At 39.0% G+C, this 25,657-nt stretch overlaps 1 protein-coding gene and 1 long non-coding RNA gene across 3 annotated transcripts; one reads left to right on the forward strand and one right to left on the reverse strand.

Moving 5' to 3' along the window:
- On the reverse strand, positions 1-25,370 carry LOC117236130 (transcriptional regulator ERG homolog). The gene is made up of 5 exons (XM_033498821.1): positions 25,216-25,370; positions 22,467-22,526; positions 5,970-6,029; positions 2,481-2,718; positions 1-914 (listed from the first exon to the last, which is right to left on the reverse strand). Exons 1-5 carry the CDS (start codon positions 25,298-25,300, stop codon positions 578-580), a joined length of 780 nt encoding a protein of 259 aa, XP_033354712.1. The 5' UTR covers positions 25,301-25,370; the 3' UTR covers positions 1-577.
- On the forward strand, positions 13,754-16,281 carry LOC117236131. 2 transcript variants are annotated; one of them, XR_004493793.1, is made up of 4 exons: positions 13,754-13,903; positions 13,976-14,101; positions 14,661-14,835; positions 16,239-16,281. It is a non-coding gene; the product is annotated as an uncharacterized LOC117236131 (long non-coding RNA). The 2 variants fall into 2 exon arrangements; XR_004493792.1 differs by lacking the exon at positions 16,239-16,281 and having other exon boundaries at positions 14,661-15,173.
- Positions 25,371-25,657: the final 287 nt, after the last annotated feature.

Genomic DNA, 25,657 nt, shown 5'->3' on the forward strand with positions numbered 1-25,657 from the left:
AAAACGTTAGATGCTAGAACGTTCACGTATTAAAACATACACGAATTAAACTATCTGAATATGTAAATACACACATATTCTTATGCACATATTAATAAGCATATAACATTCTCTAATATCTGTACACGCGATATCTGCCCAGATACCGAAACATAATTATTCATATACATACCTTTCCAATTCCCTAATACACGTTGCACGTTGTCTACATGTTATATAAAATCATAAAATTAATATTCGTCTAAAATTTCACAGGTTACATTAATACTTTGAGGTTTCTCTATTCACTTCATCATCCACTTTCTGGCCAAGCAAAGGCAATGAGAAAATGAAGAATTCAATGGAATCGAAGAAGGATATAAATACTTATCAAAGAAACAAAAATTGCAAGAGGACAGATAAAACGACATCACCAACCACTACAGCAGGATAGTGCAATCGCAAAAGGTGTGGTCTATTTGCGGAATCCACGGACCGACGGCACACGTAGACCGCGATGGCGGCGGTCGGTTAAATTCCCTCGAGTAGAAACTTGTTAACGTGGCGTACCCAGGGCGCCCCAGTGTTCGGCGGTGGGTCATGCGTAGTGCGGATAGGTGCCCAGATGAGGCGGCACATGGCCAGAGGCCGTGTGGTGTCCCGCATACAGGTTGGCACCCGGACTCGTGGACCAGTAGCTGGAGGCCGATTGGAAAAGGCCGCCTGGAACGGAGACCGACACGGAGGCGGCCGGTGGTGGCATAAGGTTCAACTTCGCGTGCCCATAACCGGACATAAACAACTCGCTTTGGTATTTGTACGCGGCTGGGTCCGCAGCCGCGGGCTGCGTCGCTGCCGCCAGGCCCTGGAAGTCAAACTTGTACGCGTACCTCTTCCCGTGGACCTTTGTCATGATGTTCTTGTCGTAGTAGTACCTGCAAGTAGATACGGATGCCTCGATGCAACATGGATGCGAGAAGATTATATTTCTAGAACGATTAACGAAAATGACCTCGGTTGAAGTATATGTATAGGGGATCTACGAATGTTTAGATTTTAATCTGTATTTTGCGTTTTATGTGATAAAGAGTATGAAAGTATGTAGAATAGTATGAGTGTTCCAATACCTATCTGGAAATTTAACATAGATTTCTTCTGTGGTTCGATAATGCCAATTGACAGTTAGTTTGAAGAAATTTGTAGAAGATCGAGGTTCTTTTCTGCTATTTAATAAGGGAAAATGCGTTATGTATAATAATTCTGTAACATAATGGAGACGCATACAAGGTAGAAGAAAGAAGATCATCATTTTATGAATACTATCTTAATTGTTATTGTGGGATTACTCTCCATTTATTATTTTTCAGGTTCAAGCAACAGTTCAGGAAGCTGTGCCACATTTCATCGTATTAAATCGTCAACGAAAACAAAGATAAGGACATAAGATAACAGAGGCAGGAGCCACAGCATTGAAGCTACGATATGTACCAAGCTTCGTCCTTCTATCCTCTTATTTCACACTGGTCGAGATACGATCGAGCGAGACCACGTTCCGCCATAAACCGGCGATTTACGAACTCGTTGAAAGCCGTAAAAATCTCCATGCAACCAGCGAGTTCTTATTTAATAAATTCTATTTGCCAAAGCCGATAACGACTCCGCTTCCGCGGCGACGGAAACGACTCTTCCTATCTTTTTTTTTTTTTTGTCGAGTTACTGTCGCGCGGCAAAGCTTGAAACTTGTCGCTATGTGAAGGGATAGCCATGGTGGTGGTGAATAGAAACAGAAGAAGAGAGAGGAAGAGGAGAGTGCGGAGCAGTCTCGGGTAATATAATCAGTCGATCTGATCGAAAAATAATAACCGCGTCTGCCGTCGGTCTGACTGTCGGTGATTGAAATTTCTCTCCCCTGGCTTCTCTGCGCCAACCCCGTCATAGTTGTGCGCTACCGTCCTCTTTCGTTCAACGAATTTACTTTCTCTCCGGATCTTTTGCGCGGACGTCTATCCGTTAAATATTGACGTTTCTCGCTCACGTTCTTTTTTAGCCCTTTGGATTGCGGTTTAATCGCGCGGTCTAATGGTCTAATGATGCGTGGCTTGGTTTGGGCAAGAGAGATACGAGAACGGACGAAAGGTGAATTTATATTTGGAGGATTCGAAGAAATATTTGGCACAAGCGATATGGATTTTAAGTTTGAATATTTTGGGCCTTTAATCTGAGAATATCGTGGGTATTTAAAAAGATATTTATAAAAATTGTTACTATTTGTCAGTAATTTATAATTTAAATAATATTAATTAGTATTCTATTATATTTCCTTCTTAAAGTTTCTTTTTGCAATATGACAAGAATTGAAATTACAGGAATTCTTGTATATATTATACCGATTTATAAAATTTATAAGGCGCGTTCTAAAGTTTACTTAGGATAAGAGGTGTACTAATTATTAAAGGATTTATGCTTCGTATGTTAAAGGAGGATTATGAAACGTCACTCACCTCAAAGCCCTCGACAATTTGTCGTAATTCATATTAGGCTTGGACTTCCTTTCGCCCCAACGTCTCGCCACCTCGTCAGGGTCAGTCAACTTAAATTCGCCGTTGGTTCCTTCCCACGTAATGCACGCGGCGTTGCTCGAATCCGACAGTAGCTCGAGTAAAAATTGCCAGAGCTGAATCTGACCGGAACCGGAGCTCGCGAGCCGACTGCTCGTCGCTCCGAACATTTGATAGGGATCTACAACAGTTGGAAAGATTCGATTCATAATTTACAATCCTTTCATCTTCATTCATAAACTTTGCCTTGCTTTTTGCCCAAGTGATCGTCTCTTTTTTAATTCTGTCGTTTTCTTTTCAGATTCGATAATCCTAGAAGATGTTAAAAGGGAATATTTAGATTCATTTTCATCTGTGATACACGTATACAAATTTATTTGGTAATTGTTAAGTATATATAGTAAGTATAGGAATGATCCTTTCATTGAATTTTCTATGAAATTGCTTTCCAATAATAGTTGTTCAAGTTAGTTTTAATTAGTTAGTTCTACAAGAGAACTTTTTTGTCTTTTTGTCTTTTTCGAATATTCTCGTCTATAATTCCTATATTATTTCTAGCAATGACTTGTTTTTCAACTTCTTATGGTATGATCTAATTTTTACCCAGTCGATTCAGCAACACGCAATTAAAAGAGTTACATTATCATAATATCTGAGTCGATAATTAATAATAATAGCACTTATTAATTATTCCAAACAGTAATAATCTTTACGTATATTTTTCTAAGTCAAGCACGATCGCTAACAGAAAACACATATATCAAATATTTGTTCTAAAATTATTTTCTATGTAAGTTTTATTAAAATTATCATATACGGATTTGAAATATTCTTCTGTTGGTCATTCTGTTGTTCCTACATGGAATTGTTAAATTATTGTGTTTATAATTGCAGAGAACATTCGTGGAAAACGAAGAAGGAGAGCGGAAAAATTTATATTTCTCTACTCGAGGCCACTATAATTTTTTCTTCTTCTTTCGTCGGTATTTCCTCCGAACATATACCTATCCATTACACGGTTGTTTCCCAGTGCTCCCTGTATCGCCCTTTAAAAGCCTTACAATGCGTCATCACCGTCGTTCGCTACTGCTCAGACCTGGAGTGCCCTACAACCGTACAAAAGGATATAATCGCAACCCTACAATAGAATAGAGTTCGTTTGGATCATAATAATTTCAATTGAAGGAACGAACGACGGAGTGGTTCAAAGGGCGTACACGAATGTCTTCTGAGAGAGCGAACACTGTTAAACTGAGCATCGCGTTCCGACCGAGCGTGAGCTAAATGATCAAAATATGGCCCTCGCGTGACAGATGCGGAGAACAATCTTTCTTTGCCTTACCAGGATATTATACGTTTCTATGTTTTTTTACTTTTTTTAATGTATATGATAGCGCTTGTAGACGTAGTACGTACATAATAACAGATGTAGATAATATGTAAAAATCGGTAGTTTAAGTATTAAATTTTAAGCTTGCAATTAGGTTTGGCTTGCTTGATGTTAGTTTGGTTTAATGCTAGTGGACCGTGTAGTTTCATTAGATTTGACCTGCTTTACTTCGTTTTATGAAACTTGCAGAATTTAGAAAGAACTCAGGAGATCCAGGCAAATCGGACAATTCAGGAGATCCAGGCAAGTCGGACAATTCAGGAGATCCAGGCATGTGAGATGAGAATTCAGTAGATTCAGATAAATCGGACAAGTGAGTAGATTTATGCACCTTGATGCAGAAGATGTACAGAATTTAAAGCTGTCAGAATATTTATATAATCCCGCTGTTCCTCTAAAAATATACATAACATGGAATTTTTCAGGAAGAAGATCAAAAGTATCTGAATTCGGTATTATCTAAAAGAAGAGAAATCAAGAATGGAAATGGAAGAAAATGGAAAGGAATCACAGCAACTGTATAATTCTGACTGTCGTTGGTTCGACTCCCATAAAAATACATTTCAACAGATTATAATAGGGGACAGACGTACACGATGGGGATGGCTGGTGAATTGCCGGACCTCAAAGGTCGTTTCGCCCGATGAATCCCCTGAAACGCGTGGCGGAGTGATCGCCTTTCGATCGAACGGTAATTCACTTACAAGTTAATAATGGGAAGGGGCGCGGTACACCCATTTATCTGCTGAACAGGCTAAAGGGGTTGGGGGAGGGATGAGCCGAAACCGCCAACAGAGATACTGAAACGCCACTGTAACTTTTCAGTATCCTATGTTTTATGAAGCTGCTCGACCAAGAAGATGGAGAATTCCATGGACACCGGTGATCCTGTTTCAAGTTAGATCTGCGGAGATTCTTTTCTTCGTTTGGCGGAAACTCAGAATTCTCGAACGAAAATTTACATCGATCTGAGTAGAGACCGTGGTTTCCGTTGGATTCTCTATTCAAACTTTACTTTATGTAAATCAAATTTGACTGACGGTAAAGCATCAACCGGTTGATGGTGATGATATTCTGATTTCAGTAGTGAAAGGAAGAGATATCTGCTTTACTTTTATAATATATTAATTCTATCTATACTAGATACGCTTCGTTCCTTCTGTGATACTTTTTCAAATTGCTCTGCTTATTTAAAGTTTAAATCGAAGTTGTTAGTTCAATTTTTCTGATTGTGTAAAGTGTCGTTTCAATAGATACTGGGTAATGTAAGGAACGTTGCATAAATTACTTTCTAATCATAATTTGGAAGGATAATAGGAGTATATGATACATATATTAATTACCTAATAAATAATGTATTAATTAAATTCCGCCGAGATGCTGAAAGATATTGACGGTATTAATGCAAAGTTAGTTAGTTTAGTCGAATATAAATTTTATATAGAAGTAATCCAATTAAGTACGTCAGTTTCTCTTTGTAGAAATAATCTTCTAGTTTATATAGATTAGATTAGTAGATATTTTATTTAGTTTAATTTTGAATATTTGTAATAATAAGAGCAGAAGCATTAGAAACGGTTTTCGAGTCACTTATTTAAAGCTATTGATCAGTCGGAAAGAGTAATTTTTGGGCGTGGTGCTGAAAAGTCAGGAATGAGGGGCTTTGCGTGATTAGTGACGAACGTAATAATCGTGAAGGTCATTCCGTGCAATTACGTCGAAAATCACCGTCGATTGGGCCACGCGTGAATGTTCGCTCTTTTGTAGATCATGATATGTAATTTTTTAGCTCGCGTGTATCCGTCGATATTCTTTTAATAAGTCAACTATTTTAACTGTTGCAATCTTTGTTAGAATTATATCTTTGTTAGTCTCCACTAAAAGGACAATCGTTGATAAAAATATGATAAAACGAGAAAATCTATTATTAGTAAATTTATACAATAATATTTATGATTAATATAATATTTTCTTTCTGTCTTTGCCGTAGACTAAGAAGGTGTAGTGCTTTAACTTCTCAAAAATATCTACCTACTACATACCAGGCTGCCTGAGGTGGGTGTGCGTGTCCAGTGCTGACTTGGATAAGCTGCTTCCGTATCCTGGAAGAGAGTAATTACCAGTTATTCTCAACATATTGTTCCAATTATAAAGACAAATTCATAGAAACTTATACGCTATATCTTTCTTTTAAGGATCTCCTCCTGAAGACGAAAACTTCTAGAATTTAAAAACTCCAGTTGCAAAACTTCGGAGAACGGAGATTTCAAATGTTAAGAACCTGAGAGTTCCAAAACTTCAGCCCCGAAATTTCGGAAAATGAAGTGTCCAATCTAAAGTCCAATCGAAGTTCAAAACATCACCTCCAAAGTTGCAGTTTCAAAATTTCAGAAAATTCCAAATACTAAGAACTTGAGAAGATTAACTTCTACGTTCTTCACGTTATCCAGGTCTTCTTCAAATTCCTCCGAAAGGTTTGTACACACAAGGTAGTAATAAAGCTTTCTACACAAAACCCAAATAAAACAGATCAAATACTGATACCGATTCAATTTTATACTTTCAAAATCTACATTTAAATCATTCAACGATCACTATATTAACAACCTGTTATCCTTCTCTAACAGAAACGAGTAGACTTAAAGTCTGTCATTTTGAAGAATGTCCTATCCTCGATGAAGATATCGCAGAGAAACGACGTAAGCGGCAAGGTCCGTTAGGAAAAGGGTGCAGAGAAAATCGTCGGTTGGTCGAAGATGAAAAAGTACAAGCTCGGTCGAGCGTTAGAATCCGTTAGAGAGGATTTCCGTGTAGGCAAACACGGGGCTGAGTGGTTCGTATACGTTTCTCCCCGCTTCCACGTTCCACCGACGCGTTGGTTTCTCCATCGCCTTATCAGGCTTTCGACTCCTCTTCCTATATGTGTACCTATATACGTATATAGCTCTGTCTATAAGCCACTAGAAACTTACTAATTTTAAACATAATTCTTATTAAGCATTGAGCAGCAGAATCAAGTTGATGGTTTTCAAAATGTAATAAACATACGTTACTTTATATCAATGAACTTCTAATATAATTGTAGTAATATAATTGTAATGATAATATCGTCTAATATAATAATAGTAATGTATGTATAATTTATAAGGTGAGCAGATTTGTCTAGAATACAATATTTGTCGATTGTGTTTGTATGTAGAAACAAAATTTTTTAAGTAGAACGTGGGGTATTCAAAAGAGTTAGAAAATTGAGAGATTTTCTTGAAATCTAGTTCGACTCAGAAAATGTAAAGAAGTTACTTTAATTCACACAGAAGACACACGCAAGACAAAGAATTCAATTCAATTCAGTGAACGCAAAGAATTTACTATAATTCAGAGAACGAAGAATATTCAATTCAATAGGAAGAATACAAAGAATTTAGCTTAATTCGGTTTCCCTTATAACGCATACGAACAATAATAAGTAATAACTGTCAACTTTATATTGTAATAGCAAAGCTCATTACTCCTTATCCGAAATGTATATATACGTATATACACGTAAGTGTCCAGTGACTTATGGATAGGAGTGTATATACGTGCAAGTTGATCGAGCAACGGGGAAACATGCCTACCGGTCACGTTCGCGCCACTGTGCAATCTGTTTAAGGCACAATGCCCCTTAATTTCGCCTCGTTATATGCTCTCGTTACGGGAAATCGCCCCTTCCCTGTCGTCGTCCGGTATCGCGTTATCGGTTTCATCTTCTCGTTGCCCCGAAAACCGTGGAAACCTGGTAATCGGCAGGCAATTGGTTCGGCTGATCGAGAAGGTCAGTCTTTGGTATCGAATAGAATAATTGCTTCAAAGTGAAGTCTGAATCAACAAACACAAATGATAGTCGATAAAGGCAATTAATACGTCTCTGATGCTATTTTTTTTTTTTTTTTTTTTTTTTTGAATGATTATAAGGAAAATTAAGGAATTGGAAATAAGAATCGACAATGAATCAACAGGGATGACACGTCTGGTTCCAAATTGTTAGAAACCTGCATGACGGATTGAAGTTTTAGAAGCAAGAAGTGAGCAAGATAAAAACGTGTATGCTAAATAAAAATATGTATGCTATATCCTATATTTGTTTGGAAACGTCAGCTTCGATAAAAGCTAATAGACCATGGCAGAAGGTTAAATTTCACATATAAAATAATACATTAGCGTATGAAGACATTGCGAAACATCATCACAGTAAATGGATTTTGTTTTCCTTTTCCAGTTGACGCGACTGGAGCATCCTGTAGGAATCCTACAGTTTGATTGTGCAAGGCAGATGCTGCTTCTAAATAGCAGTTGGTGTCCGCTGTGTTAAACAATTTGATTTCGTCTCTGATTGGCACGCGGGAGAATCTTGCACGAGGGATGCAACTCCACGGTCCAGGTCGCGAGGGTCCGCCACAATCAGCGTAGCCGTAGGGCTACGACTTCGGTGGCCTTCCACGTCAAAAGACGAACTCCGACATCCTGATGACACGGAATCTTGATGTTCTGGAATCTGGACTGTATTCGTTTCTCCGTGTTCGAGTAAACGTCATAGATGTGAAGTTCAAACATTGATTTTTCAATTTATTATAGAAGATAGAATTTTGTTCATGCAGGGATGAAAATGATCGAAATGATACCTTATAGTGTTTTATGATCTTGTAGAGGTAAATGAATGAGGAGATATAATCGGTTTTTTTTTTTTGTAGAAGATATACATTTTGATGATAAAGGGGTAAAGAAGATTGGAGTGATTTTTGTATCGTTTAGAATTTTGTAGTTGTATGCAAGGTGAATTTTAAATATTGCTTTTGAGAGAAGATTGAAATTTTTACAATAGAGGGATTTGTACTCTTTATAGTTTTGTAGAAATATGAAATATGTACTTTAGACATTGTTTTTTGAAAGAAGAGACGAATGATAATAGAAAGATGAAAGTTGAGATGATTTTCATATTTCCTCTAGCTTTGCACAAGCACGGGAGAAACGAATTTGAAACATTGTTACTGGAAAAGATATGCCTCTATATTTCAATAGCTTGGCAAAAGTTCATAAGATGTTAGAAAATCAGTTAAAAATCTGCAGCTGGTGTTACGCTATGTTAACAAGCAGCACCTGCCCACTGAGACCTTATTTGCATCCCTGTTCCAGCTGTTTTATCCGTCTACATAAATTATTCTCACGATACAATATCACAGCGTCTAAACTAAACGAAAACATTGGAAAGGCAGAAATGCAAAGTTTCAAGTTGTAACGTTCAAGTACTATACATGACCTGTTTAACTGTATCACATAAGGAGAGTCAGCCGAGTCAGTCATACTATACAGACAGCAAGTCAACAAGTTCCTTCTGTATGTTGCCTATTGTACAGTCTAACATCATCAGACCACTTTTCAAAGAGCTCTCATTAACTGGCTTTTATTAACCTGTCTAATCTTTTCAGTGGGTTAAACGGAATCTTCAGAGAAGAAACTATGATCCATATTATGAGTAAGACTGTCAAACAATTGAAAATAGAGGAAAGCAAAAGAAGAGTTAAACGTCGAACGAAGAAGTTTGGATTAGATTGGACATTTCTTCGCCACAATATAAATTATTACGTGATGATAAACGAGGTAGCATAAACCAACTTCATTGAGATAGAGTCAACTGTACTTATCTTTAATATACAACTCATATTGTTGTATAGTTGAATGACTATAGTCACCTTCAGTATATCTAGCGTAATTGGAAGTTTGACATCGGTTTTATATAGCGAGTGCTCGACATTGGTTGATTGTAAGTCATCTTTAGTATATACATCACATGAGTACATTGTTTAATCATAGTCACTTTAATTAAGATACTAGAACTCTATAATCGGGTGTACCCAGCACCCTTACCACGTCGAGTTAATTCGTTAATCGTTTCTTATAGGCTTACAAGATCCTCCAAATAAAAGTTAAAATCTGAATTTATAAATTAATTTGATAATCATGTCACTCAATCTAATTCATGTTTACTAATGGTAAGACACTTGATTCCATCTATTATTTAACAGTGAAATTATGGCAATATTTATAATACCTGATATTTTCCAGGACTTTAAAATGGCAGTTGAGATTTAAGAATCATATTGCTAAAGATTGTGTGGTACAGCGTATGTTCTAACTATAAAGTTCAAAGGTCAGTAGCACAGAAGTCATCGACAGTCGTGTACGTCAGACACGTTACGTCACTTCGAATAGACGTTCTGCTATTGTCACGCGTATATCTGCGCATTCACGAGCAATTACCCGGGGTGGGGTAATCCTGTTAGGCGACGTACAGCTTCCACGGGGGAGGATCAAAGGACTCGCTATTCCAAGCTGCTGCACTCTTTGGTTGTTTCAGTCGTCGCTACAATGCTACTGGGGCCTGCAAGAAGGGGAATCATCCACGTCTACGTCGTTCCACGACTTTGTTGGAACTTGGGCAACTTCCTAATGCACACCTCTGTTCAACCAGCGTCGCTACACAGCTTCGTGCAATTATCGTTACTATTCCGTTTCCGTACCTTTCCCATATTTTTAGCCCTTTATATCTGAACTTCCAGTTTCGTTTTTCTGCCACAAGTGTTAACAAATCCTCTTGATACTGTCTTTGCATCATACATTTGTCATTTGCATAATACATCTTGAATTTCTATGGAATTAGAAAATGAGCGGTCTTTCAGATCTTGATGATGTGGCGAAGATTGAAATGGTAAAGAATTCTTACTGGAACTGGACCTATCAGAGATATTTTGGATATCTTGCTCCCACGATTAGTAAAAATATTCAGGTACTTTTATCTCTTAAACTAATTACTGTCGTTTATCGAGACAGAGACATTATTATTATTATATATGCCTGTCTACTTTTATTACAACATCTGTATATTAACATACTTAGGTATCCACCATTATCAGGAGAAACGCTAATTTGTGAATAAGTGCTGAAGCTTGAAAGGAAACATTTATATCGGAAATTAACTTGCATTCGTGAGTACATTCTTGCTGTAATTGAACCTGCCTTTAGGGGCTACATAATTTTCTTAGACATTTCATAAGTACTTCCTGTATACGTGATTTTTAATTATTTTCAGAGAAACTGACGCGGCACACGCTAAATCTTCTGTACTTATACGGTTAGCAGAGAACGTGGCAGCGCGGTGGAAAAATTCTGCAACGCGACACGAGACGGCAATCGCTTAATTGTGATTAATTGCGGTTTTACCAGGAAAAGATCGCGTTGTAACTGGCGCGAGTCGCTCAAGCGATTCGCTTGCTCGCGCAACTTTAAAGAGCCAGTTGCGTGCAATGCTTGTTTCCTTACTTTCACGCATCGTATCGAAACTATAGCCCTCTTGATTTCTCAGCCATTCTACTCGATCGTGCACGCTGATCCTTTTTCACGATAACGGTTAAGACCATCCTCTTTCTACCTCTGGCTGACCGCCGCAAATAACTTTATTGCGGCAATTAAAATTATCGCTGTCCCGGTTAAATCATCTGGTATTATAACATTTTTTTCACGATAAGCTTCTTTCTCTTAAATTCTTAGTATATACGTTTATGGAAATGTATTTTCATTATTTTTCCAAATCAACACACGCACTCTCTTTTGGAGTTTACTCTTTTGGAGAAGATCCAATATTCTGCACAAATATTTTCTTTAGGTCTTTAATGCTTCCTAATCCTATTCACCTTACAAGTTTTTGCTAGGAACCAGATTAGTTCTATAGATATGTATAAATTGTAGCTTGGCAGCTCTAGTGTTAATTAAACGGTACATGATGTAAATGTCAAATAATCTTGAAATCTCTACGTACAATAATTCTATCCAACTTATAATTCCTCTAACTGCTAAAGTATAACAAAATTTTGCACACATGGATGATTGGCTTTTAAATTATTTTCCAGGAGGCTGTGTAATTATATCATCCTTGATGTTCATGTCACAGGAAAATGTCCCATGAACCGCAATACAATTAACCTGCATCACGTTCAAGATGAATACTTACAAGATGTAAGCTTAAGGTAGATTTATTTCATCTATTAGTCTGTAAAATCCCATTAACCACCAAACTATACATAAGAAGACCTTGCGTTAAAATTTATACGAATTAAAAGTCCAATATGCTTTTATAAGGTACGATGGAAGGAGGAAAGTTTCGATGCCTATTGCTGCGACATCCGGTTTCCGGGCAAGTGAAATGGCGAATGGAATAATTTAATACAGGGGCGATACAAGGGCCAAAGCGATCGGTCTAATCGTGTCTGAACGAGGTTAAAACACCGGCACCCGCCGCTCTTATTTACGTCCGACAATAAGTCAATTCATCACTCTGCGATTTGGCCTTAAGTGGTATCACTGACTCATACACACAGCCGTCTGGAGCGGTGTGCCTATTTCGGGCATAAATCACTGTTGCCCGTGCGGTGCGTAATAATGAACAAGCGAGCGTAGCACGCGACCCTTTAAACGTGCTGGCTGGAAAACGAGTGGCTCGTAAGGTAGCAGGGATTAGCTTTGGTCCCTATGTGTCCCTGCTTAATCCTGAAAACGTTACGGGCCGCGAAATTCTTCGCCCGTATCAGGTCACGTAAAAATGCAATTTTATGAGTACGTAGGCTTACAAACCAGGGGCCAGGCTATGCAGATAATAACGAAGATAAAGAAATGGATTTTTATTGCTTGATACATTGGTAAAGCTAGCGTATAATCAGTTTAGATATTTTAGGAGTATCGTGGTCGAAGGAATATTTTTAGAACGGTAACTCTAGGATTTGAATTGCGAGGGCAAAATTGTTTCTAGTATGCAGTCGGTGATGCAATTGCGTTTGCTCAGAGAAATAGAAGAATAGAAGAAAGGGAAGATAACACGAATTAAAGCTTAAACATAAATAATTGCACGGTGCTACGATAAGAATGGTAAGTTGTTGGTAAGCAAGTAACAAATAAATAATTAATCAGCGAAGAACTTGATTGATGATTAGTTCTGTATGTATTAAGGGGCACCATAGGTAGCTAATACTCTGAATACTCTGGTAATATAAAGATGCACGGAAGAAGATGTATTACTGTTACACCAGTTGATGATTAACATAGAATGCCTATCACTTTTCTATCTAGTCGTCGTAAGTAACTAATTATACAAATTCTATTATCCATTACTACTATTCCGACTTATCAATACCTGAAGTATCTTGTACGATAATATATTACCAGATAATAATATTACTTGAATAACAAATAACAGGTTGTACGTTATAAATTTCTATTGCTCGTTTCTATGGTATAGCTACCTTGCATTAAATAGGACAATTAAACAGACGTTACTTTACTTATTTTATTATCAAACTTGTTACCATCATGCTGAAACTGAAACGTTGCAGGTCCACGTAAAACCCAAAGTCCTTTACCGGAGCTACCAAGTATAAAAACTATATTGCCGTGGCAATGTAGGAGTCGCGACATTTTAGCCGAATGGCAGCGGGAGACGCGGATAAACCAGGAAGTACGGGGAACCGACCGGATCCGGCGAAGTTCTGGCACGGATTTCGTTCACAGGCTCGTGGCCCACGGCCACGAAAACCCGGGAGACATGGATCGTGGGCAACAAGTCACCGGGAAACGGCGCGTGACCGCCACATTCACGCTGCCAGATTTACGACAATAAAAATGGGCGCCGCCGAATGCAGGATCGTCCTTTCGCCGGATAAACAATACCGTTGATAGAATTATGGCCTTGTCGTTCGATTTTCGATGCGACGATCTCCTCGAGCGACTGCCTGTAGCATTGTGTCCTTTTTCCAGCCTGTATTGAGGAATCGATTCGCTTTATCGGGCAACAATTACGACACCGCAACGGCAATCACCATGTTTGAAAGGATGACTTCGACGTAGAAACGATTATCTTGATCAGAGTAATTAGCAGATTGCCTGGGCTCAGGTAGACTTCCCAGTATTAAATTTATTGTTTGGCAAAAATTCGATGGTATTAAATGTTTGGTATTGAATACAGTTGTCGTGGGAGTATGGAAAAGGGGAAGAAGATAATGAAAGGATATTTGGAACTGTTCAATGTTCGATCATTTTCATTGTCCATTGTGTGATGGACGACGAGGAATTTGCGGAATGTCTTTCCACGGTGAATATTTATGAATTTTAGACAGCTATAGTAGTGCCATGTCAGTTGACATTCCTATTCTCATCAATTAACCCTGCAATACTACATCTGTGTATACAGAATCCTCTTAGTACCGTACTGGGAAGTTCTATCCCATAAACATGAGAATAAGTAAAACTAAAGTTTAAATATCCACTTTGTATAGATTGGAATTTATTCTTGAATAGTTATGAGAGCTTCCAGCGCGAGAAAATTATTATAGCATACAAGTAACAAAGACTTATCATTTTTCTACGATAATTAGAGTACGCTACAGTATACTAGTTACTACAATATTCCAAGATTAATAGACTACTAATTTTACAATCGCGAGATTTCGTATACGGCTAAACAAAATACTGAAAATCTCTTAGAACTCTCTTTTGTTATCTCACCAAATACGCCGTTAATCCATCATTCACTAAGGTTATCATTCTCGCTTCTCTGCTCAATAATTCTCTCGTCGTTTCATCACTTTAAACATGAACTTGGGAAACTTTGAATATACCAGTCACTACATATATACGTAATATCGTTCTAGAAACTTCGTGTCACATTTGGATTCGATACATCGATGGCCAATGTGCTTGAAGAAGGGTTGCTGCAAGGATACAAGGATATAAGAATGGCTGGATCGGTACCGGTCGTGTCTCAGCCACAATATTATTCTTCCAGCCGATACAACGTTTGGATGGAATGGGAATGACGAAAGAAACGTTGGTAACATATTGGAGGGGTCGCGGGATACGTCCAAGTCGCTCGTACTATGCCTTCTCGCCAGTACATACACGGCCACGTGCCTATGCGTGACACGTTTACGCTTGGCTGGCCGCATTTCCACTCTCTCCCTTCGTATCGGCCCGTATTCATCTCCGATTTCTTGTTGGGGTGCGCGCCGATTGCGTTTCCACTTTAACCGTGCGTCGTTCAACGTCTATCAACGGGTACACGAGCTGCATGCTACTTAAATCCGCACGAATCCAACCGTCTGATGAACATGCTCAATATGATAGCCTTTTTATTTGCGAACATCGATATTTTGTATGGCGTTGAGTAGGGTATTTAAGAAGAGGATATATTGTATCGTGTTTCTTTGATCCAGAGAGTATTTAAGAAGGGAAATGTTTGTTTGGTATTAGACGACAAATCGTTTATGTAAAGTTTAGAGTTCTGTTGTTTTAGCAAACGACGAGCAGATTAAAAGATTCGTAATTTATTCAAGGTATTCATATAATGACATTGTACGCGATTGCGATTGAACCAAATCCTTAGAAGCTACTTTAATAGGGAATCGTTTAATTTTTACTTTTGATTTCGGCTTTTTATTATCTCGCATTTGTACAACTCGTCGCGTCATTTTGTACAACTTTCGTCGACGAAGTATTATCAGTTGTGACATTTATTAACGCTATTTAAAACGCGTAGCATACAAACCTATAAATCTCGTTTGTAATATAACAGTTTATAAGTTGTAAACCTATTTAACTTTTTTACAGGAATAGGTAAATCCTTTCAAAGTAACCGTTATCGAATATGTTTTAACGATAGTCACGATAATAAGTGTATACGCTTAACAGGGGGAATGATTATTAAGCGATGCCCGGGATCGGGTTCGCGCAAACAGAGACGTTTGAACCTAAGGATCGGTACGGTTGAGGCCGTGTGAACGCGTTCGTGTCGGCATTAATTGAACTTTGCTCGATAAGCATTACGGGATTTCATGCAAAAGAAAATCTTTCGGCGCGTTAAGATCATCCGGTGAGACAAGAATCCTTTTTCTTCGAGTGTGTTCATTCGGTCGGTTGTCGCGTTCACGCTATGCGATAATTAGGAAACGATTAATTTCGCTCCGCGTAACACGTCGTTACAAATGGGATTTGATACAACCAACAGTTTATCTGATGAACAAAAACATATTACCCTGAGCACGAACGACGTAATGCGGTAAAGAAAATACGTAGTTAACAGCGCCAGTGAAACGATAAAAGCTGTTGTTCCTCAAGGTGTAAAAATTCGGCTGCGATCGAGTCTCGTTTATGCCTCTAAACGCATATGAATATCGCGTAATTTGTTTAGGGCCTTCGAATCGAGACTGAAATTCGTTTGTTTCAAATTTCAGATTTTGCAGATTGCACGATTTTAACGAAGTATTCACTTTACATCGGTATTTATGTATCAGTGGATTCTTGAGTATGCTGGCTAAAATACTTGCGAGACGTTGCGTTATTTCCTTGCAGAAGATACATCTGTCATTAGGTATACAAGAATCTTCTTGTCTTGACGATTGTATTATATCTTCCGTGTTTTGTCCAATTCACTATTAACGTACATACTCCTTGCAATGTTCATCGTTATCCTTTCATATACCTCGGTATCTGAAGGCTCGAACTGCCATGTTTCAGAAGCTTTTATCCGCTCAGGAACAGCTTATATTCACAAAAGTAATTATTCCTCAAGCCTGTCTCTCAATACTTGATCCTAAAGTTTCAACATGTTCTATCCTCTACGATTCTCCAAGTTCATTTTCTCAGATTACACATGTTTATTATCATTGCAGGTACTTTGGATTTCTAGAGTCTACCCTGCAACACTCTGCGACCTTTCATCCATCCAAGAGGAGTTTACATCCGCAAAAAGCAGGCGATCATTACTCTTCAAGCACCTTCTCATATCTGGTTTCCCAAGTTTCACCATGTTCGTCTTCCATGATAATGAATGAACTACAATGCTACAATGAAAAAACCATGAAACACGAAAAATTACAAACTGGTAGTTCTAGTATCGAAACGTTCTACGCAACAAACCAATCTACCAACCTCGCCACCCAACTACCTTCCACAAAGGACTAACTGTTCCAGGCGAGTCAACGCACGGACAAACGTTACAACCATAAACATCCAAACGAAGTCTCAGCGTTGTTTGCTTACGTTGTTTCACCTCCCTCTACTCTTTCAACCAGAGGCCTGATTTCAATTCACCGTTGAATCACGGTAACCTGACGTTCGATTGCACTTTTTCAAACGCCCATTACCCCGGAGATCCGGCGTGGAGGGTGGCCAGGTCGTTACCTATGGGTGTCGAGGTGGTATGATAGTCACGGCATACGTGATCAGGCGCGTGAGCGAACTGCCAAGGCACGCGTCGCCGTGCCGGAGTACGTAATTATCATAGGGAAGTTAGGGTTGCCTTCGGATACACATACACACATATACACATGTGTAAATACATATGTATACGTATGTGTGCACAGATGTAGGAATATATGTACACGTGGGAGAGAGGTCGAGGGTTGGTCGACTTGGGTCAGCAAGTCACGCGAGGCACGCTCGTGGCGGACGTGGAAACAGGGAGGAGTACTTTTATTGTTCTACTAGTTGTCTTAGAGTCGCTTTTCCTGGCCACTGGGCAGACCGGTTGAGAACGGAGGTCGATATCTATGCCTGGACGAACCTTTTACCCTCGTGCATGCCTGTTCCTTTCGTGGAACATGTCTGACCTTTCGTGTGACTTCTCGATCGCCAATTTTTTGAGCACTTTCAGACTGCCGTACAGGTGTGGAGAACTGGACGAAGGTATCGGATCGAAGATTATTGATTTTGAAGATAACGCGGAGAATTTCCTTCTGGAAAATTTGTGCTATAGAGATGATTTAAATGTCAATTATTCTTGTCGTTGAATCGTAGTAGAAATTAGTAAGACGATGATGATCGATAGTAATAAGATTCTAAATCTAAAGTGGATTTTCTTTTTTTAGGGAATTTTTGTACGGTGTCCAAGAGTAAGCAAGTAAAAGATAAATGCCGGAGCTGATAATATTGCAAAGCAACACAGCGCCTGGTATATTCGCCTATGGTTACGCAACAGAGTCGCCAGTTTCTTCCGAAGAAATCGCGTGAACAAAATGCGCCGTGGAGCTTCCTTCCATCGATAAGAAGTATACAAGCGTAATCCACCATAAGTTTCGGCGAACACGCGATCAACGTTAATGACTCTGCTCGAATTACCACGGGGAACGTATATAAGTATCTGGAATATTCGTTTATGGCCTAGTGAACCTATCGTTGGATAGTTTATCACCAGACCGCGGGTTTTTGATGCATGTGTGCGAAATTCAAGTATGCAAAAATGCACAGAACGCATATCAAATATTCAAAGTAGAGCTTTGTTTTTTAACGTTTAATAACTTTTTAATAACGTTTTCGATGTCGAACCTCTATTTAAATTCTATTTCTGTAATTTTTTCATCTCTCTAAAAATCTACAAAGATATAAATTTGCATAAAAATCTGCAGTCTATTCATCGCCATCTACCACCTCGAAGAAATGGGAAGAGTATCGAAGAAGATATCGTCGTATCGTTGGAAACGCATTCTAAATTATTTTCGACAGAAAGGGATATTGTTAGAAGAAGAGCAAATTAATTTGGCCTGTGAGAGGTGTGCGGACGAAAGGGTAGCTTGTAATTTCAATTTGACGCGAGAGCCACAAAGTGGCCCGGGGCCAACACGCGTCGTCGCGTAATTTCACGAGGTTCCTGCTGACGATGGTTTCGTTCCCTTTCGCGTTGCCCCGTGATGTGTAAACCGAGTCAAAGGAAGTTGGCCACGATCAGAACGATGTTGACGATTTGCGAGCTTGCTGGAGACGTTGATGCGTGAAATGATAAAAGGCGAGGTGTAGAGACTGAGTAAGCTAGGATTTTGTAGTGTAGTAACAGAAGGTGCTGGGTCACCGGTTCCAGAGAAATTTTCGCTAACTCAGAGTTTGCTGACTTTCACGATAAACAATGAATGTTATAGGACTTCTAGAATTTTAATTTCTCTTGTGTTTCCAATTGAAAGCTGAGGAAACGATCACCGCTAATAGTTTCCTTCGTCGTTCTATCAGACTATGGTAATCACCTTTCGCGTTACATTTCGAGTTTCCAATATTATGATAAACAAACGATAAGGGCGACCATGTAAATTTATTTAGAAGGGGAAAATTTACATGAATTCACGAGCCAGTTTGTTTGATGATATTTTGCCTTTTGTATCAAAAACAGTCAGTAAAATTCCTATATCTGAAAAGAAAGCGAGCCTCGTGTTAAATAAATGATAAAAATGAATCATACGCGAAGTCTGAATATTAGAAGAATTGAAATATAACAAGAACTGTAAATTGAAAGTTTTGTGCGAGCGAAATAATTTGAAATTCTGACGCTCTTTTTGTAATATCGGACGTAATTATCGTACGATAAGTAGAATTTCACAATCTAAAAGGGACCATAAATAAATATGGATACGAGTTCGTAATTGTACGAATATAAATAATATAAATGAATGAAATTGAACTTCAAGAACTACAAGAAAAAACATAACAAAGACATCTAGAAAAATACGAAGAAAGAATACTATTCGACTCTTAAACACTAAAACAAGCAATGACTATAAAATCGATCGTAAAATAACGAAGTATAACATTTTTACCGAATAAGTCAAACCGACAGACAAGTCTTTTACCGCTTAAATCCTTGAAAGTATGCCGTAGCAAATTTGTAAAATTATTATACAATACTAAAAATTACCATTTACCTATATCGGCTATAGTACTCTGATAACTGTAGCGTTAAATCTTTCCTTATAAAACATATTTTGATCGATTCATTACTAATGTGTTTGATAAAATTAGTGACAAGTATTTGTAATTGACTTTTATATCAATTTGTCATACATTTTTCTACTTTTCTTCTTTTTTTAATAGTAATATCACTCGTTCCATTTTGAGATATCAAGATACATTTGAAGTTTATTTGGAGAAAATTTCTATCTATACTTTCTCTATCCAATTCTGTAAGATATCAATCAAACTGAAAACAACCGTAATAAGAGAAAAGTATTAATTTGTAATCATAGAGTCGTACGCTTAAAGAATTGAGAAGGTAATTTAAATTAAAAGTGACCAAAGTTTCCGAAAGATTATCTGTATCCATAGTACCGTGTTCTTCGTTCTTCAGTTTTGATTTGAAAATGCTATCGCTGTGTGTACGATCCGCACGTGCGAACGAGACCATCAATTCCCTCTTTGACAACTGATCCATGGTGATTGCAATCTAACGAGGCGTCGAAACCACAAGCCGTTTACATCAAACCACCCCAAGCTAAACCTCTGAACTCCGCGAAATGATTGTGTCACTACGTATACCATGGAACCGGCCAATGTACCTGCTTAATGTGCGATCTTTCTGGTTCGTACAAACATTCACTCTTACAATTATTATCTCTACGATGATTTACCTCCCAATTTTGTTACTAACGAGCACTGCTTTTATACGTTCAAATCTTTCCTATTAAATCTTTCAGAATTCACATTCGCTTCTTCAAACCATAAAGAAACAGGTAGTCCTGTTTCTTTAAGAAGTTCCTTAAGAAGGAACTGTCCTTCGGTTTGCTATTTCCTATCAAGCAAACCTACCTCCGTACACCTTTATTTTCCCATAAAGTGATTCGAAACCGATATTCGCTTTCTCAAACCAGACAAAAACGTCGAACAAAGAACATCCTACTATTCCTGAACTCCACTTCGCCTTTCATTTAAACCAAATCCAATTTACCTACCAAATTACCTTTTCCAGATCACAATTCCTCCATAGTTTCCAATATGCAAATCCACGCACAACTCTATATCCTTTTCTTTCAGCCATAAAATCTTCCAAAACCAACTTCCCACTCCGAGAACTCAAGATAAAATACCATCCTCCAATTCGTCCCTCTTTTCTTCGCCAAACCTCTGAATAGCGGAGAGTCAAAGCGTTAATTCGCTCTTTGCCAGCTGATCCATGGCGTTGTAACCTGGCCGGGCGTCCAGAAGCCGTTTATAACAAGCTGCCCGCGGGCAGGGCTCTCTGATCTCCGCGAGATGATTGTGCCAGCGCAGTCCACAGGGTGGGGCCTGGCTGTTCGGTGTTGCCGCGCGGCCAAGCGTCTCTACACAGCCCCCGGGGCTTGTTCTCTCTCTCTCTCTCTCTCTCGACGACAAAGGGGCCGCGGTTCAACGCGCCACAAAGCGCCGGGACGCCCACTCACACCCCGTCCTCACACACACCTACACGCACACATAATTCTCACATATACAAAGGCACATACAATCTAGTCTCATACATGGACATATCAAAGATATACACACACATGACATGCGTGCACACGTACGCACACGGAGGTATACATGCGTGCATCCGCATATGCATAGGTAGACTCACACAGATATATGTATAAATACTTGTATTCTGTATGCATATATATTATATACACACACACATACGTATGTGTATAAGGAGAAATATATATGTATATAACTGGACTGAAGATATTTATGCAAATTGGTATTTTTATTGAACGCAACTAAAAGAGCAGAGATCCGGGCAGAGGTTTGTTTCGTCTAACAGATGTTAGAATAGATAATGTATTCTGGATATTTCGTATATCTTTGCAATTACAGGAAGCGCGTTCTCTGCACTTTTGCGCCTTTAAATTTTCCATAAAAAATCCGCAGTACATATGCGAATATACCGTGTTCCATGTATTACGCTCTTATACAGATACGTGTACAGCTGCGTATATGTATGGGCAGAGAGTCGTAGATTCGAATACAAAGGCGAGGGAAGAAGGCAGGAGTCGCGACGCGTGAACTTGCACCCGGAGGCGCCTCCGACCACCCTTTGGCCGGGCTGTATGTAGCGAATCGAGAACGGGGAGAAGGAAAATCTGGAGGTGGAGAAGGGAGAAGGAGGGACTGGAGTCCTAGCACCCGTGGCCGATAAGATGGCAACAAGGATCGATTCGTAGAGACGACTTCTCTCTGGCGGTTTCGGTTACGAGGCTTCTTATGGTAGAGTTATTGGGGTTTGTTAGGTTCTTCCTGGAATTTCTGCATAGGTTTTCTATTCTAACCGTTAGCCACATCTGTCTGTCTTTTCTTCTTCATTAGCTTTTCTATTTCAAAATCACTTCTTCTTTGGGAAGAGCACGATGACAAAAACGGGGAATTTTTCTCCAAAAAACGATCAAGATTAGAAACGATCAAAGAAATGTTTAGCCTGTTTAAGATCTGCTGGCAAAAATCGATAAATCATCTACATTTTATCTTTTGCGAGGTGTTCCAGAGGAAGCCATTTCGACAAATCGACGAGCTACAATTTCAAGAAACACCTTTCACTTACACAGCAACAGGAACATTCTACGACGTACGAAGCTCAGGTCGAAACGATTATTCCTACCACGAACTACTGCAAACGTCCGAAAGTACGAACCTCCGATCATAACGATAGAACGTCAAATTACTATGAACTAGGAATAACGAAAGAAACTTACCCTGTCCAGGAGCTGGCGACGTGGCGTGGCTCCAGCCTCCTTTGTACGAGCTGCTGGCATCTGTAACGCGAAGGAAAAGAGAAGCTCGCATAAATACGAATCACAGAATCATCAAAATAAATCTTTCGACGCTCAGACGTCATAATTTCAATGAAAATAACAGTTTACAACACAATGTTGAGAGAAAAGCAGCACATCGATCGAGCTATAAAATGCAGCCCAGGCACGTGTTACATTCGCTTCGCGATCCCTCGCGAGAGATTACACAATTTTCTTTTTCTCTGTTTTTTAGGTCAAGTTATTAGAAGACGTATACCGTCTGCAATTGCAAGGTAATCAGTTCTGTGAATCGCTTGGTGGCCGTAAAGTATATCTGATCGCCGCCTTCCAGCGAGTTTCGTTGAAAAACAATTCCTTAAGAAAATCTTTACGACCCCTTAACGATACACCGCCTTCTTCCAAGTCCGTGCACTTTGGAAAATATGATCCACCGGCCTCGACGATCGATTAAAATCGCTTTTCGCGTGGCGAGAAGACGGTGCTTGCGAAGTTTGCGTTCCGATCGTCGAGAACAGTTTCTTCGAGTATCGTTAGAATGGCTCAAAATTACCGAGTCACGTTTGTTACGATATTCTGTCCATTGCCATCTTCTTACATCTGTGGTCCAACGTCTCGTCATACTGTGGCTGACTGCTGTATGCATTTTTCAACAGATTAAAATACCTCTTCTAATTCTTACATATCAAATTTCCACATTACATGTAGTTTATCGCGATATTACGTAATCAGCTATATGCGTTACATAAATGACATTTATATTTTTGCTAACAAAATATATTTATGTATTATTTTTATATATATCTACATATTTGCCAACAACATGCAACGCTATTTTAAACAAATACAAATAAAATAGAACAATCGCACTGTGATGTGATATTGGATGATATTGGACCATAAATACAAGAAGATGAGCAGAGGAATTTTTTGTATATTGTATAAGAATGAATTTATAAGAATGCCATATAGCGGTATCCAAATATTAATGCGAATCACTGTACCGTTTTTTATTATATTTTCCAAATACTGAAATACTCTACCTATATTCTATATATCTAAAATCTGCTATATTTATCCGAACACCTATATTTATCTAAGATATTTATGTTAACACTGCTGTCACGGTGGTGATCGAAACGCGTGCACGGTATTGGTTTCAGGGACGTCGCGATCATCCCTTAGGAACCTTCGGTCGATTCTTCCGGCGGTGTTTCGAGCGCCGCCGGTCTGTTTGCAGACAGATATATTTTCATTTGGCAGTTATTGGCACGAGGGTGGCTCCCATGTGTATACACACGCGGTACGGTACGTCATGCTCGCAGAAAGTCCGTCTTTCTGTGCAAACAGAAGGCCTAGGTGTACGAAACGAGTCAACCTTTCGTCTTTACTATCCCCTTCATTTGATCTGGAGACCATGTTCCATTAATAGGGCCTCGGATTTCACGTTCACGAAAACGTCAGGGACTATTCGTGCGCTAATGTACCGTTTCAGCCTGCGAATCATCTACTCTCTTCCAACTACCTGCTCTCTTCTCTGGCTTTTCTAGTTACGTCTATTCGCATTAGAGGGAAGAGCTACTCTTTTTTAAAGGATCGTCGCCACCTTTTTAAGCAAGTGAATGGTGGAATTATTTGCAGATTGTTGTATTCGCCGAGCTTCGTTTATGATACATTTTTTATTCAGATAAAATACCAGCAAATTTCATTATAAAGTTAGCGAAGAGCAACAGAAGGAGCCTCGAGTGGTTCGAGTAAGATGACCTGTTTTTCTTTTCTTACAAATAAATATAGAAATAAGTCCTTCATAATGAAACTATAATCTTATTGTAAAATTTATTTACCGTTATTTGTTACACGAGGTTGTGACGTAGTATTGATAAAAATAATCTTTTTGTAGGGAAGACTAGAATCAGCTTGTCTTATTCACCACGAAGAACTTTATCGTCCAAAGTCTGTGAAACTGAAAGGTGTCAGCCCCTTCAGCATCAAACGCGACAGAGAGAACAGAGAGTACCATTGGAAAAATCAAGCTATTCTTTTTTGTTATTTCGATACATTCACTTGTCGCGAGGTTCCATGCACGCCATACAGCGTCAAACGAAACCATAGTGCCACGTGGTCGCACATGGATCATCGCTGGATCTAGATCATCGTTATCGATTTATATCTTTTATATCTCGATCTTGTTCTCACTTTTGCGAACGAACAGAATTTGTAACGTTTTAAAAAAGTATTTAACGTAAAATTGGGACAAGAAATTTATTAATAAGACTTTCTTTTAGCGTTACGAAGTATAACAAAAGAATCTCTGAACTAAGAAAAACGTACACGATAGGAAGAAACGATAGATGAAATTTTAGAAGAAACAAAATTTGATCGAAACGATGAACAAAACAGGTGACAGCTATGACTCTGAGAACTGAAAATACAAAAATATTCTAAAAATGTCAGAAGACGTTAAATTGAATAGATTGCTCGATCAGGTCGTATCAGGTCGATTAATTTCAAACTAAATTAATATTTCGATCGAAATATACAGTTGTTACACTGTTTACAGAATCAGCTGCCAAGGGATCGACATCACCGGATTAATGGAGCGCATGGGGGCCCAAACGAAAGCCAGCCTCGCATAAAATAAAGAACCGCGCAAAACTGAACGTGTTTCACATACGCAAATCGACGAACGTACCGGCGAACAGCATGGATAGATTGGTGAACGCCGTGGTGCGTGGGAGTTCCGCGGCGGTGGTCCCGCTGCTCTTAAGGTCCAGCATCGCGTGGCGTTGGCCCGTGTACCAGCAATCGCTGGATACGCTGGCCTACACGGGATATCTACACCCCCCTGTAGTGTCTCGAAATCACGGCACTACGAACGTCCAAACCGCTGGTAACCCCGTCGCCGACCAATCAAAACGTCTTCTCATAATCAAACAAGTATACCTCTCGATGAAGTGAAGAGAATGCAACCGAACCAAATGACCGAAACCTACTTCGAACTCGTTCGAACGGAACTTCTGGAAGAGCGTAAACTTAATCGACCAGATGTTACGAGGTTTACACGGTGGCGTCTACCTTCTCGATATCGATATTAATAATAAAAATCACGACACAAAGGAGAATCACGAAGAACG

Source organism: Bombus vosnesenskii, unplaced genomic scaffold, assembly GCF_011952255.1.
Source record: "Bombus vosnesenskii isolate JDL3184/JDL3185 unplaced genomic scaffold, Bvos_JDL3184-5_v1.1 scf7180000013340, whole genome shotgun sequence".
NCBI lineage: Eukaryota > Metazoa > Arthropoda > Insecta > Hymenoptera > Apidae > Bombus > Bombus vosnesenskii.